Source organism: Tasmannia lanceolata, unplaced genomic scaffold, assembly GCF_043159265.1.
Source record: "Tasmannia lanceolata isolate RefF3 unplaced genomic scaffold, GAP_Taslan_0.1 ptg000008l, whole genome shotgun sequence".
Taxonomy (NCBI): Eukaryota; Viridiplantae; Streptophyta; class Magnoliopsida; order Canellales; family Winteraceae; genus Tasmannia; species Tasmannia lanceolata.
Genome location: NW_027518685.1, coordinates 10,093,845 through 10,108,640, shown reverse-complemented (window position 1 = coordinate 10,108,640; position 14,796 = coordinate 10,093,845). Strand labels below are relative to the sequence as shown.

The following is a 14,796-nucleotide window of genomic DNA, read 5'->3' as shown; positions in this document are numbered from 1 at the left end:
TGACGAAATACAGTAAGGCATAAAGGAATCTGCCATGAACGGTTTTTCTAATTCGGTGTTTGGTGGCTTCCGCAGAAAAGAAAACGCGAGAAAAAAAAAAAAACAGTAGATTTATGGCAGAATCCGAGATGTAAACATGTTTTGTTAATGTGATCATTACTCTCTTATCTGACAGGTGTATAAGTTCTGGATAGAAAGAAAAGGGTATTTTAGTCTTTTTAAGAACAGTACAATATGATACATATTAGTAATTAACAAAAGTTTTGAGGGCATTATGGTCATTAGAAACCCATTTGATACATTTGAACAACCCCCCCCCCCACTAAAAAATCATGCCAAGATAATATTCAAACTGGACCCATAGTTTGGCTTATCACCATCAACATGTATTTTTATTCCAGTTTGACACTTGGATGCATCTCTGATGTACATCTGGCCGTGTGCACTTCAATCTGGACCGTTCAAATGGTAGGCCCCATTGTGTAGATGTGTGGATTATGCCAACCTGAAGTTGTTGGTGCAATACAATCGATGTTTCTTTCTTCTGAGGTGACATTTCTTCAGAAAGAAGAGTAAATTTTCATTGGATTTTATGTCAGCTTCAAAATCTCCATGGGTGTCCATAAAACATTAGCATGATCAGGACCCTTCATTTCATAGGCCTTATCGTGAGATTAGCGTGATTGGATGATCTAAATTATTTGGACGTTTACTTACAAATTAATTGAGAAAAAAAAAAGGAGCAACCATCCCCATTCAATTTTTATGATCCAAGGGTCAGAGATGTTTGAACGGAGTGATCTTTCACGTATGTGTCTGAGGCGGTGGATGAAGGGTCTAGATCATGTTGGCATTGTGTTGGTGGACCCCAAGTCAAGCTTGTCATCTATTTTTCAAATATTTTTGGTAAGGTGTCCATGTGTTTCTGCTCCTTCGCCTTTGTCAAGGCTTGGTGAAGAAGAAGACGGATTTTATTTTTTTCCTAATAGGACGATAAGCACATTTATTTTGTTTTAATGGCATAAAAATAGTAAAAACAAGGAGCAAAAAACTCAAAGTGTCCGAGGAGATTCTTGTCTTATGATACTACTAGAGTGAAAAATAATAAATAATAAAAAGTATGGAAAAGGATGGGCCAATATTAATATAATAATAGAGGTTGTTGTCCTGCACAAGTGTGTAGGTAAACCCACCGAGGCATTGGCTCTTCGGCATAAAGTCACGGGTTTGCGTGTATGCGTAGGGACTAGTCCTACTCCCGAAGGGCGTGGGGACATCCTACGTCATCAAAAAAAAAAAAAAGTGTGTAGGTGAGCTTACACGAGTGTAGAAACAGGGTGGGGGCCCACATTTTTTGGGGTCCAGAGCATTCACTTGAAAGGCCCTTCCATGATAGGGTGTGGCCCAAAAATCAGCTCCATTGGATCATCCTAAACCTGCCATTTGTGGAGGGGAAAAATGTGCAGAAACATTGACACACAATGTCTGTCCATCCCCTCCAACCCTTTGATTGGGTTAGGACGATCCAATGGGGCTGATTTTTGGGCCACATCCTATCCAAGAAAGGGCCTTCCAAATGAATGATTTTGATCCCCAAAAATGTGGGCCGCCACCCTGTTTCTACACTCGTGTGCAGGAACAATTTTCTCATAATAATAAGGTAAGAATTTCAAGGCTGGTCTGTCGCATTTTAGACGAGCCACCTCGTGAATGAAGACAACAGCTTTTGTCTCCACTCACGAGATGGCTGGTCTAATATGCGACAGACCAGCCGTGAAATGCCTTTTGCGATGGACCCTAGCAAATCCCATTTATCTAATTAAAAGAAAACAATTAATGACTTTCTCTACTTATTTTTTGGTCTTTTATAGATTTTTCTCTGAAAAGATAAATTTTTCAAACTCAATCAGTAATACAAAGTCGGTCCTATGCATTGTTTTTTTACGGGTCCTATGCATTGTACCTTCAATGTACACATATTTTATTTTATTTTCCCGTGCATCACACGTGCCTCTTTTACTATTGAGCTAGAAATGGAGAGATAGTGTGTGTGGTGCAAATACAAGGCCATGTAAACAGGGATCTTGTTCTGTGGATGCCCATATTTTTCCAAGAAAAAAAAATATGAATGAGGAAGTAAAAGCAGAAGGTGGGCCCTTCTTATGAATGAGCAGTGGTGCAAAATCTACCTCCAATTTGTCGGTGGAGGCCTTTTTGGTGAATAGGGACTGTTGTTTGTTTTATATTCTCATCGCCCGTGTAGGGCGAAACAATATTTTTTTTCTTTTCACAATTTAGAAAGAAATGACATGATTTTAGATAATTTAGAGGAACGTTATCATAAATCAAAGGTCGCTCTAAGATTTACTATAGTTGATATAAGTTATATTTTTTTGGGGGTCATTTGGATATAAGATTTAATCATTTAGAATTGTAAAATCCGAGATTTTACAAGCTAAAACCTGGATTTTATAAGCTAAAACATAGATTGTGCAATTTTAGGATTGCAAAATCAAAGTTTTAGCTTATAAAATCCTTAATTTTACAATCCTACATTATAAAATCCTTCATCCAAACGGCTCCTTACGGTTAGAATAGCTAGTGTGAGTGGATTTTGCTCTATGGCTCATCCAAAGCAAGTCCTAAAAATAAATCAGAGCGAAATATTAGTTCAACCTTCAATCATCCAGTATCAGATTTGAAATCAAAGTGAAATGTTAATTCAACCTTTGATAGTCCTGCATCAAATTAAGTATACGTCCCAACCTTTGGTCATCCTACATCACCCATGTACTCTTTATCCTTTTTGCAAAGTTGGGAAAATCATGTCAAGTATTAATATATCCCGCTATGATGCAACAGAGGAAAAATGGTTTATATTATAGTTACTAGAAACTTCCTCGTTGGTTGGAAAGCTCGCTTCTCCGGAAACTCGCTTTGGAAGCTAAGTTCTTCTCTCTTCCCAAATTTAGGAAAAGCACGCTTCCTACGTGTTTCCTCTTAATTAAGAGTTCTCTTCCTACCTGGGTAATCGTTTCTTCTTAAAAGAATATCTTCTTCTTTCGATAATGCTTAAGTAGCATATTAAAAAAAAAACAATTCATTTAAAACTTGAAAACTCTTCTTAAGTTTCACATGAAAATTATGTGGATCTTGTCCCAAAAGCTTAACATTAACTACACATGAATAAAACTCGTGAAATGGTAAATTCCTAAAACTTGCAAGTCTAATTAGTCATGAAGTCTTCTTTTCTACTTGTAATCCTTACTAATATTATCCCTTCCTCCTTAACCTAGTACAAGCCTCTCTTTCTATTTATTGTTCGCTTCCAATGGGGCTTCTTACATGCTTCATCAATTAGGCTCCCTAGACATTTACTTTCTTTAGAGCATTTCGCTTCCTGCATTTTCTCTTTTATAAACCTCTTGCTTCCCGCTTTCGCTTCCCACTCTGGCAACTATGGTTTATTATATACTTCATCCTCAATAAGCTAAAGGTTGATAGTTCTTTTCTTTCTTTTATTGACAAGGTTGATAGTTTGTGTTCTTTGCTTCTATTTCATTTTAGCAAGTTAATTGACTTTCATGATGACTGACTTTCTTGCAGGGATTCCAAGTACTCAAATTGCAAGTAATGCTTTAGCCATGGGAAAAGCTGCTGTTCTTCCATTGTATACTCTCACGGTGGTGGCTCCTAAAGCTGATCTGGTAAATATTCTTTGACTGATCTGGGGCTATAACATATATAGTAAATCATGCCAAAACATTGACCTTGAATCTGATCTAAAGGCAATACATGTGTTCTTTTTCTTCTCTATACTACAATGTGAGCCTAAACTGATTTGCAGACTTGTAGGCTTCCACAATGATAATAAGTTTGTTACTGAATTAAATCGCTAGTTTTCGAAATGTGATAGAATTGGACTTCATATGCAGGCCATAAGAACCATTAAGAGTCGCATACCTTAAATTGTGCTTGGGTTCTGTATATTTATTTTCTTTCTCTCTCTTGGACATCTGAAACCTTGGGGTTCTGTATTTATATCTTCTATGTCTCTCTTGGACATCTCAAATTTTCAAATAAAAGACAGGACTGCAACCATGAAAAGTTGATATGGAGTCATTATGTGCTGAAAATAAACCCCTAAATGCAATTGATGGCAAGAGAAAACCCCAATTTTGTATGCTCCTGTTTTAAGACATCTGAAAGTTTAGTTTTTAGATACATCAATCACATTCAATCACTATGGAAACGAGGGCGAAGCTAGCAATCTAATATTCCAATTCCAGCAATCCCCAATCATCTATTAAACAGAAACATAGGGGTGGCAGTTAATAGGCATTAGCTTCTCTATAAAACTTTCCGTCAATCATGTTAATCACAACTATATTTACATTATCACAGCAGCTGATGTACTTCTTCTATACATAATCTACTTTTTCTTTAGTCGAGCCTGAAACATCCAACGGGCAAAACATTTCTCATGGACCTTTCCTTCTCTAAGTATTATAGGGGACATATAGTATTTCTTCCTTTAGTTTGATACGGAACTTCGAATATACCTCTTTTTTAACAATGTTGATGAGTTCCAGCATGTCTCTAGAAGTCGAGTTGTCACAATTGATGAAGAAATTGGCATGGACATCAGAAACCTTCGCACCTCCTACTCTTAAACCTTTCAATCCCGCCTTCTCGATCAGCTCTCCTGCTGAAATTTCAAAACCCAGAGGGTTCCGGAATACTGATCCAGCACTTTGTTCCCAGATTGGTTGAGACTTCCTCCGCCTGTAGATGAAAACAGCTTCTAATCAGTATGGGTCCAAGTAGAAGCAAATGATTCATGGTTGTATCAATAGAAATTCTAAGGTGAGCAAGGTTTTAAATTTCAGTCTTGGTCGCCATGGAAACGGAAACGGAAACGGAAACATTTCAGTTTCGGTTGGTAATTTCAGTGAATTATGAAAATATATGCAAATGATAGAATTTAGGCTCGTACTTCCGTATCCTTATGCACTAAGGAGAAACACATCTAAGTCTGGTTGATGAAATATGACCGTCCGATCAGAGCGTGATTGACGGCTGAGATTTCCATCTGGAGATCTTGGCATTAGAGGATCGTTCTCAGTCAGTTCTCTGGCTGGGGTGATCGTACGATTGTCTAACAGACCACGTAGATAAAATAACCATTCAAAAAAAAATGATAGAATTTAAAGATAAAACTTCAGGAAACGATAGAATAAGCACAAATACAGATTTGGAAATCATCAATAAGCAATACAACCGTCTATAATAATTTAAAAACATCGAACACCTAGTGACATGCACTGTTGCTCATGTCTAATAATTTACTACATACCAAATATCACATCTAATTTATAGAAATATTCATATATACTACATGCATCAAATTTCACATGCAATTCATATAAATATAATTATGTAATACATTTCACTATTACACTTGAGTATTGGTTTATGCATTTCAGTTGTTTCGGTTTCGATGTGGATGGAAACAAAAACATTTTGGTTGTTCCGCGTCAGTCTTGGTGGAAATTTAAAACCATGACAGTGAGACCACGAAGAATATTCTCGTCATTGGCCAGTTTGTTTTAAAATGTTACCTTTCCAAGTAGGCTTGCTGCCTTTCTCTAGCCAATGCTGAAGGTGTCAATCGGAAAGTGACAGCAACAATTGCAGCCAAGTCTTCCATCTCTTGGAAGGGCGATCCCCGATAACTAAAACTAAGATCTCTTCTATTCAGCTTTCGATGGCTTCCATCGGTCATAACAATCTCACTACTATCAATACTATCCGCAGTTTCCTGTCCATCAGCTCCGGCATTCATAAAAGCAGCTCCACCTACTGTGCCAGGAATACCACCAGCAAATTCAAGACCCGTGAACCCCTCCATGGAACATTTTACTCCTAACCGATTGAATGGATAACCACTACCTACTCTGTAAACACCAGCTTCAGTTCTCTCAAGGAAATCAATTCGATTAAGTATAACGCACCCATCAAATCCATGGTCATCAAAGAGACAGTTCGAGCCTCTACCGATGATAAGAAACCGTATGGAATGGTTCAAACAGTATCTGCTCATACATAGAAGTCGAACTCAGATGATTTCTTCAGTTCAAATTGCAGAAACTTGAGAACAAAGAAATGGGTAGTATGTTAGTCCACCTCAATCTTGGAATTATACACTGATTAATGGTGTAAACCTGATATGAAACTGCAGATGATCTGCTCACCTCAGATGGTTGTGCATGTTGTGTGATGATTTTCCACTCAACAAGGTTTAAAAAATATGGGAATGATATGGTCAGACTTATCGCGCCCCTTACCCAGAGAACACGGCTAGGAACGTGACAACGCCCCATACCCATGGGGTTTAATCCCATTAAGGCTAAATTGATTACGATTTTTGCATATATCCAATCCAACAATTTACATTATAGATAGATGTCAAGAACAGTTTTTTATTGACCTTCATGACAGATCAATCTAAAATTTCAAAAAAAAAAAAAAAGATAAATTCATCATTGTTTAATTGATAACAATAAAAAAGGGAAAAATATAGATACGCCTCCGCAACTTTCTAACATTTTCAATGATAACCTAACTTTTCAAAGTCATCAACTCCCCAACCTGACTTTTCACCGTCCATGAAGTAGACCCTGACTCTTCACCCTATAGTTCAAAATTCATCAAAGACACCCTGACAATTTCTTCATTCCCGTCCACCTCGTCACATAACAAGCATTATTGAAAACTAGGTTGGTCGTTGATGACTTCGAAAAGTCAGGTTATCGTTGAAAATTTTAAGAAAGTTGAGAGGGTGGGGTGTATCTGTATTTTTCCCTAAAAAAATGATAACAAAACTCCAAATCAAATCATTAAAGAAAAAAAAAAAAAAAAAAAAACTCCAAATCCTAGATATGTTTTATACTAAGTTTTAAGATGACTAGGAGCCTCAGTCCATAAATTCCTTATCAGACTCATCTGATCACAGAAACAGTTCTTATGCAGCCAAATAATGGGGTCTGATTTTCTATCAGTGAGATGGGTCTGACCGTATAACATTCCTGGCGAAATGAGAAAACGACCTGATAACAGAAACGAGTTGGGTCTGATTGAAAACTTGGACGAAGTAGTTGCAAGGACCACCGATTCCCCAAGTACCCAACTCCTTCAGAAGCTTTTTACCTTGAACAAATCTCACGCCTTGTGAAGAATCCTCTTCTTCTTGTTCGTGGTGGGGTTGAGAATATGACGAGGAGGAGAGACCTCTTTTCTTAATGCAAAGAGGGGTTTTTTCACATGCTTGAAATCGCTTGAAATGGTAGCGATTAGGAAAAGAGAGGGAGGATTGTTCTGTAGCAGAATCATCAATGGTTTTGTAGGAGAAAGGAAAAGGGAAGAAGATAATAGATGGCGAAGAAGAAAAAGAGACTGACTTTGGCTTTAGCATTTGGATTTGGATTTGGATTTCTCGTCCTCTCTTCAGCTGCAAGGGAAGAAGGGATTCATTTGCCCTAAAATTTCTCTTTTCTATTTAAAAGCAAAAGGAAATACAATACCCTTTTCTTAGAAGGTTGATCCTAACTCACCAGAGATGGGAGGATTAGGATCGGAAATTATTTTTGGGGCACAACCTATTTAGGCCGTGGCCCATCTAATGTACGGTTTGGATCATCCTATGGTACCGCTCATACCTTACTTTTTAATAAAGTGTGGAGTGCCATCATCAAAATTCGGCAGTGCTGATATAATTTCCCTTGAAAAAAATGAAGGGAAAAATACACTTAGACCCCTGTAGTTTCTGACACATTCTACTTAAGCCCTGATGTTTAAAAAGTAACAAGTAGACCCCTGTGGTTACAATTTGTATAAGGTAGGCTCCCTCAGTTGACGGTTCGTCCACACATAGCTGATTTTTTGGACACACCCTATCTATGTCTGGGCCCATCAAATGAACGCTTTAATGTTGTTGTGGATGCATGTACTGTTGACATAATCTGAGACAGTCACAATTCTCTTGCACGAGCAAAATGGTTTATTACAAGCAATACCAGTAGTACTTCCTACCGCATACTATTTCTTTTGTTTGCACTACTTAAACTACAAATTTCTACGATGAGTTTTAAGACAATACATTGTAGAAGCTTTTTTTTTTTTTTTTGAAAGGGATCTAGGACATACCATGAGAGTCTATGAAGATTATTAATCAGCTTAAGGATAGGGCACACGAATACATTTCAAAGATTCCAAAAGAACAATCTACTATGGTTTTGTTTCACTATCATTAGCTCATTTTTGAGGTTCTACACGGGAGCATAGATGGGGCACGTGTGTGAGATCAAGGTCCCATCCTGAACATACATCATCTAGGTAAGATTAAAGGACAAAAAAAAAAGGGAAGTGATAAATCGACTCCCCAAATTGATGAATCGACTCCCCATGTGTCTTTCTCTCTCCTTAGGTTAGAGAGAGAAAGAAGAGAGAGATAGACACATGGGGAGTCGATTTATCCATTAGGGGAGTCAATTTATCATTGCCCAAAAAAAAAGTTCAATAGTTTAGCTTCTCCCGAAGGAGCATTAAATGAGGCTTGTTGAATCAAGGGCCTATGATTATCCGATCAAGGTGTTATCAATGACATTTGATCGACTTATGGTTGCCATAAGGTCCTATAAGCGTCTTTTATTAAAGAGTAAAATAGACCCTGTCTTTTAGCAAATTCCATTTTTTAATTGAGAAAGACTATCCATCAAAAAAAGACTACACAAGAACTGAATTTTAAGATCAACTGTAAAATGCAATTTTGGGGCAATCAAGACCGTTAATCTTGTGGAACATCATCAGATTGGCCTCGGTACCATCCTGAGCGTACATCCCATGAGAAAGATAAATCACTACAAGAATCAACAGTGTAATTTCTTTGAACCGTAAATGAAGAAGTGGATCAACGACATAGAATCATTTGATCAATTGCCGTCAGATCACTGGATCTAATCATATACACGAGGCAGAAGAAGTGGAGCATAACGACACTACCTCTTTTTTTCAGCAATTTCCTTTTTAATTTTTCTCAGTTGGGTTGGAGTAAAGTGACTCTAGTCGGCCGACTATAGAACCTTCTCTAGTCTGCCGACTATAGAACCTTCTCTAGTCTGCCGACCAAAAACACAGTGGGCCCGCATTATTTGGATAATCCAAAACATTTATTTGATAGGCCCTGGCATAGATAGGGTGTGCGCCAAAAATCAGCTCCATATGATCATCCTAACCCTTCGATTTGTGAGGTTAATAATGGACAGATTTGTGGAGTTTATACACGTCCATTTTAACCTCCACAAATCGAAGGGTTATGATGATCCTATGGAGATAACTTTTGGGCACATTCTATCTATGCCAAGGTCCATCAAATGAAAGCTTTGGATCATCCAAACAATGTGGGCTCAGTGTGTTTTTAATATGTCCATTTTTAACCTCCACAAGGTCTCTTATCCCTAGGAGGTCTTCTTCCACTAGCAGGTTTTTTCGGAAAACTCCATCTATTCTGGTGTGGATGGCAGGCAGGCCTATATTTCTTGGTTTCAATAGGACTCCTTACGAGCGTTGTTTCTATCTACTATTATCTAAAAATAATCAAATTATTAATGACTGGGCGAAAGCAAGAAATAACCCCTCACGTGCGAAATTATAGAAGATCTCCTTTAAGATCAAACAATTCCATTGAATTGAGTATGATTGTATGTGTGATAGCATCTACTATACCAGGAATATCAATGAACCCAATTATTGCAATTGCTCAGGATACCCTCTTTTAGCTTCTAGGGTCCTCTGTGTTTTTGGTTTGGCCGACTAGAGATACTTTTCTCAGTTGAGCAAAGTATATAAGCACCTTTCTCTATGCCGGGACCTGTGAACAAACAATCTTGTTGAACCTTGTATGGATAATTTTGTCAACGAAAAATAAAATTTCAATTAACTCAATTTTCCTGGATTTTTTTCCGAAAATAAAAACAATTCATTTTGTATCGAAATCCTGAATTTTTCTTTCCGTAGAATATCTTCTTCCGTAATTTCTTTTTTCCCTAGATCCAGTCAGGAATTTGTTTTTCCCGGAAAAACAAATTTTCCAGCGTCGGCTCTATTTGGTTGCCGAGTTTTTTTTGTTCCTGGGAGTTATGTGGGAGAGTAAGTTATATTTTGGTCCCATCCCATGTTTGGTTGCCTTTTAGCACTAGGTTTATTTTAATCCCACTCTTGTAATGATTACTTGTGGGATGAATTTTTTAATCTCACTTTTGTAATGATTGCCTTTTCATCCCATCCCAAGATAACCCCAGGAACAAAAATAAACTCAGGAACCAAAAATAAGCTTGAGAAGAATTTTTTTTCTACCCAACAGTTCAAGCAACCAAACAAAGGTTTTTTTTCTTCCCATCATAATCCGGTCAACCAAACATGGGATTTTTATTTTACCAGGATACTTCTAGGACTTTTTTTTCCCCACCTATCTCCCAGGGTGTTTTTTTCTCCCACATAACTCCCAGGAACAAAAAAAAAAAAAAACCCGGCAACCAAAGAAGATTGCAATTTTGGAATTTCATTTTCCAAACTTTACCTTTCTGTATATCTAAACTGCCAGCTGTGCGGGGCTTTTACCGTATCAAATCTGGACAAAATAGTAAACGCCGAAAGATAATCATTTTCTTCTCCCTTCTGTGCCTCCAAATCCACAACGTTACTTTCCTTTCCCACCTAAACCCCCCTTCCCAAAAATGACGCTTCCTCTTCCCAAAATGCCCTCATAATGGGGACTTTATTTTAAAATTTTAATTTTAGCTTTCTAATTTAAATTTAAATTTAAATAAAAAAAGGGAGATGATATTTACAGACCCTTAATTCAATAATGTCACTAAACAATTTACTTTACACTAGCTTCTAATTGATTTCTACCATTCCCAAAATGCTCTCAACAAATAATTAAATGAAGTAGATTTTTTAGCCCACTGAACATTTTAATTTTAAATTAATGTTCAATAATCCATGAATTATAATTCAATGATATTTTGGGCATTTCAAAGACATGATTTGGACAAGGATATTATCGTCATAAAAACACAATCTAAACTTGCAGGATTCTCTCCCTCTTCCTCTTCTCTGTTGTCCCAACGGACGGAAGATTATTTTGGAATCATTCTTATTTTGGTATGTTCAAGCAAAAAGCCATTACATGGTTCCTCATGCCAAATCATCTTTGGATTTCTTCCCTCTTCTGCTCTTCTTTCTTCTTCTTATAAGAGAACACCCCATCATTTTTCACTTCATATTTCTTTGTAAAGATGGCTTTCTGCGTCAAAATAACAGTTCTCTTCACAGTAATGTTATTATTTCCAGTCATTCTTGGCTGGGGAATAGATGGGCATTTCACTGTATGCAGGATAGCACAGGTTATTCAATTTCTTATCCCAAATCATCCTCTATAACTTCTTATTTTAAATTCAAATTACTGGGTTTCCAAGCTATTGTTTACATATGCTTAATCTATTTATTTCTCTATACATTTTAGTTATGGTTTGCTGTGTTTCTCTGTTAATTATTTACTTCATATCCGCTCTCTGAGTTCTTTTCCCTCTGTTCTTAGAGTCGACTGAGCAAAACAGCAGCGGATGCTGTGAAGCAGCTGCTTCCGGACTATGCTGATAATGATCTGGCAAGCCTCTGTTTGTGGGCAGACCGTGTGAAATTCCGGTATCACTGGTCAAGATCTCTTCATTACATTGATACTCCCGATGAACTCTGCAACTACCAGTATGACAGTGAGTTCCTACACCATGAATTTCTTGTCTTCTCAATTTATATGACCACTGGGTAGAAACAGTGAGGAACTACTAGAGGGCTAGGAACATAACAGAGAACATGACCTTGGATCGGAGAGAATGGAAGAAAATAATCCACGTAGACAAACCCAACTAGTGTCAGGATTAGACTTTGTCAATTTGAGCCGGGTAGATCGTTTCACCTTCTTCATGAAAATTTTCCAAAGATTCATTAGCCGACCCCCAACTAGTTTGGGGCAAAGGCTTAGTTGAGTTGAGTCAATTTATATGACCATTGAGGAACCTTTTTGTCAATTTTCTCGATTTATTTCTAATAGTAATAGTTTGATCATTTGGATAGTTTTAACGGGATCAAATAAAAATTTCAAATGTTTCATTTGATTGTCTGAATCAAGTCTTCTTCGTTCTTCTTTGTTCGGCCAATAAAGCAAGTCCTTTCAAATTCAAACTAGGTCTTGATTCTTCAGCTAATTCGCTGATTGAGGTCAAGGAATGACCAATGTTGGCGATAATAATTCTCCATTAAATGCATTCATCCATCTATGTGAATCAAAAATCAAAACAACCCAAAAACTAAACCGCACCACAAATAGACAATGCAAAACCAGAGAGCAAGAACGACAATAAGAGCGGCCACAACATAACAGTAATTACCAGTACCACAACACAACAGTAATTACTAGTATCACATTTAGCTGTATTTGCAGGGGACTGCAAGGATGAAACGGGAGAAATTGACAGATGTGTTTCTGGAGCAATCAACAATTACACCAGTCAGCTTCTTACTTATGGAGATTCATCTTCTCAATGTAAACCCTTTCAACTCCTCTCTATACTCCAGATTTGTTCTTAGAAGTGGGTGCCTTGAATCTTTCTAGGCATTTCTACAAACCAATATCATTCATGTAAATTGGAAGGGAAATGATATATTCGCCCCGCTTCTTTATTTGGGACAGCCCCTTCTAGTGTAAAAGAGCAGTCATAAATACACTAGAGGGGGCCGTCCCAAGTTTTTAAAAAAGGGCGAACATATCAATTCCCAAATTGGAATTGCAAACTCAAAAACATATTGAAATAAGTAGAGATGTGATTACTGATCCCTGACTGAACTACCAGATAATCTAACAGAAGCACTTCTCTTCCTTTCTCACCTCATGGGAGACATCCACCAGGTTCAAAGTTTGTTTCCTTTGAAAATTGTTATTATTTCTGTCTTTAGCTCAAGTCTCAGGTCCCTGTTTTCTCTTATTATGACTGACAGGGTTGGTGAATTCCAGCCATTGCATGTAGGTTTTACTTCGGATAGGGGAGGCAATACCATCAATGTTCATTGGTACACAAGGAAAGCAGTTCTCCATCATGTGAGTTCTCGCAGTTGTAGCTAAGTTCAGGCAATAATCCAAAGAAAGATCACTACTAATAAGGGAAAACATGATGTAAATCATATAGGTTTGGGATGACAGCATAATTGAGACTGCAGAAGAAAGGTTTTATAGTTCCAGTGTCGAAGATCTGATTGATGAGATCAAACAAAATATTACGGTATTATACTTAAAAACCCTATAAATATGGTCAACTATTAGAGAAATTGCAAAGAAAAATGTCTTAGAACTAAGTTTTACATCATATCATCTTTAGTATTTACTTCCATTTCTTCAACTCTGTTCATTTGTCTTAGACTGTTTCCAATGACAGGGTGACTGGGCAGATCAAGTTAAGAAATGGGAGACGTGCAGTGGAAATAAGACCACATGTCCAGACATGTATGTTTTCTATTCGCTACAAGTTTTAGTGGCAAGTCTTCTGGTATGAGTTGGATGGTTTAGTAAGTACAAATAGAAAGAAAATGTCCAGTTTATTGTCTCTTCGGAGACATCCGATAAAATTGGAATGATACAGGTAAGATTAACATGGTCCCTGGGCAAGATTTTTTTAAAATGGTAACTAAAATTAAAGGAAGCAAAGGGATTACAAATGCGCTTATGGGGGCAAAGATGGCCATATTCATAGAGCCCCTAAGACAAACTTCAAGTGATTTACTAAAACATTTTTAAGCATCAATATGACTCTTTTTTTAACTTGATAATTCATGTTAAACATCTGGAAAATAGTTCATAGTTAATAAATCTGGATGTGTAACCTATGCATAGATATGTTAAAGTGAATAGAACTAATCCTACTTCCCATGGCCCCCCACTTCCTGGCTTTTTTCTTTGCAGTACGGCAGACTGCATAATGATCATATTTCAAGAGCAACAAGCAACTATCCATAGATTCATATATTTTTTTTAATGGCTTCATAGATTCGTATTTAACAGTCCGTAGATTGATTAAGGTATGGTTGTTTTCAGATATGCATCCGAAAGTATTACAGCAGCTTGCAATTGGGCATACAAAAATGTAACTGAAGATTCAGTATTACAAGGTAAGCTGACTCCATACCATTATTCTTTTCAGTATGTTTCCTTTTGTTTCTCAAGAGAAGAAAGATAATCTGAGAACTGTATGCAGATAAGTATTTCCTATCCCGTCTACCGGTAGTCTATTTGCAGCTAGCTGAAGCTGGAGTTCGATTGGCAGCCACACTCAATCGAATATTTGGATGACACCTCCAGACCTGTGTTTTATTAGTCTTTATGGGGTTTTTTTAGAATAAGAACTTAAGGCCAGATTCTATTAGTCTTCATGGGGTTTTAGCAAAGTTGGCAGAGTTTAATGTCAATGTTGACGTTATATGTTTTCAAGATTCAGAACAGTATTCTCATTTTCATCTGGAACTCCTTATTGCATGAAAATTAGACTACTAAATCGATATGATTTTCAAAATAGCTCATCCATCCAATTTTCTGTTGCCGTTTTTTTATACGTATATACTCCAATATTGGTGAAAAAGATAGTGGCAACGGTACTACTTGTTACATCCAGTGGACATCACATAAGG

The 14,796-nt window shown here is 37.2% G+C and overlaps 2 protein-coding genes and 2 pseudogenes across 2 annotated transcripts; 3 read left to right on the top strand and 1 right to left on the bottom strand.

Annotated features, from left to right (window-relative positions):
* Window positions 1–4,325: 4,325 nt before the first annotated feature.
* LOC143882689 (uncharacterized) lies at window positions 4,326–7,476 on the bottom strand. Its single transcript, XM_077386140.1, has 3 exons — window positions 7,110–7,476; window positions 5,622–6,095; window positions 4,326–4,785 (listed from the first exon to the last, which is right to left on the bottom strand). Exons 1-3 carry the CDS (start codon window positions 7,472–7,474, stop codon window positions 4,500–4,502), a joined length of 1,125 nt encoding a protein of 374 aa, XP_077242255.1. The 5' UTR covers window positions 7,475–7,476; the 3' UTR covers window positions 4,326–4,499.
* Window positions 4,975–5,168, top strand: LOC143885714 (small nucleolar RNA U3; annotated as a pseudogene).
* Window positions 7,477–11,162: 3,686 nt separating the features above from the next.
* Window positions 11,163–14,697, top strand: ENDO2 (endonuclease 2). The gene is made up of 9 exons (XM_077386139.1): window positions 11,163–11,465; window positions 11,660–11,834; window positions 12,563–12,664; window positions 12,972–13,027; window positions 13,133–13,216; window positions 13,305–13,397; window positions 13,551–13,618; window positions 14,207–14,280; window positions 14,367–14,697. Exons 1-9 carry the CDS (start codon window positions 11,358–11,360, stop codon window positions 14,459–14,461), a joined length of 855 nt encoding a protein of 284 aa, XP_077242254.1. The 5' UTR covers window positions 11,163–11,357; the 3' UTR covers window positions 14,462–14,697.
* Window positions 13,716–13,809, top strand: LOC143885659 (U6 spliceosomal RNA; annotated as a pseudogene).
* Window positions 14,698–14,796: the final 99 nt, after the last annotated feature.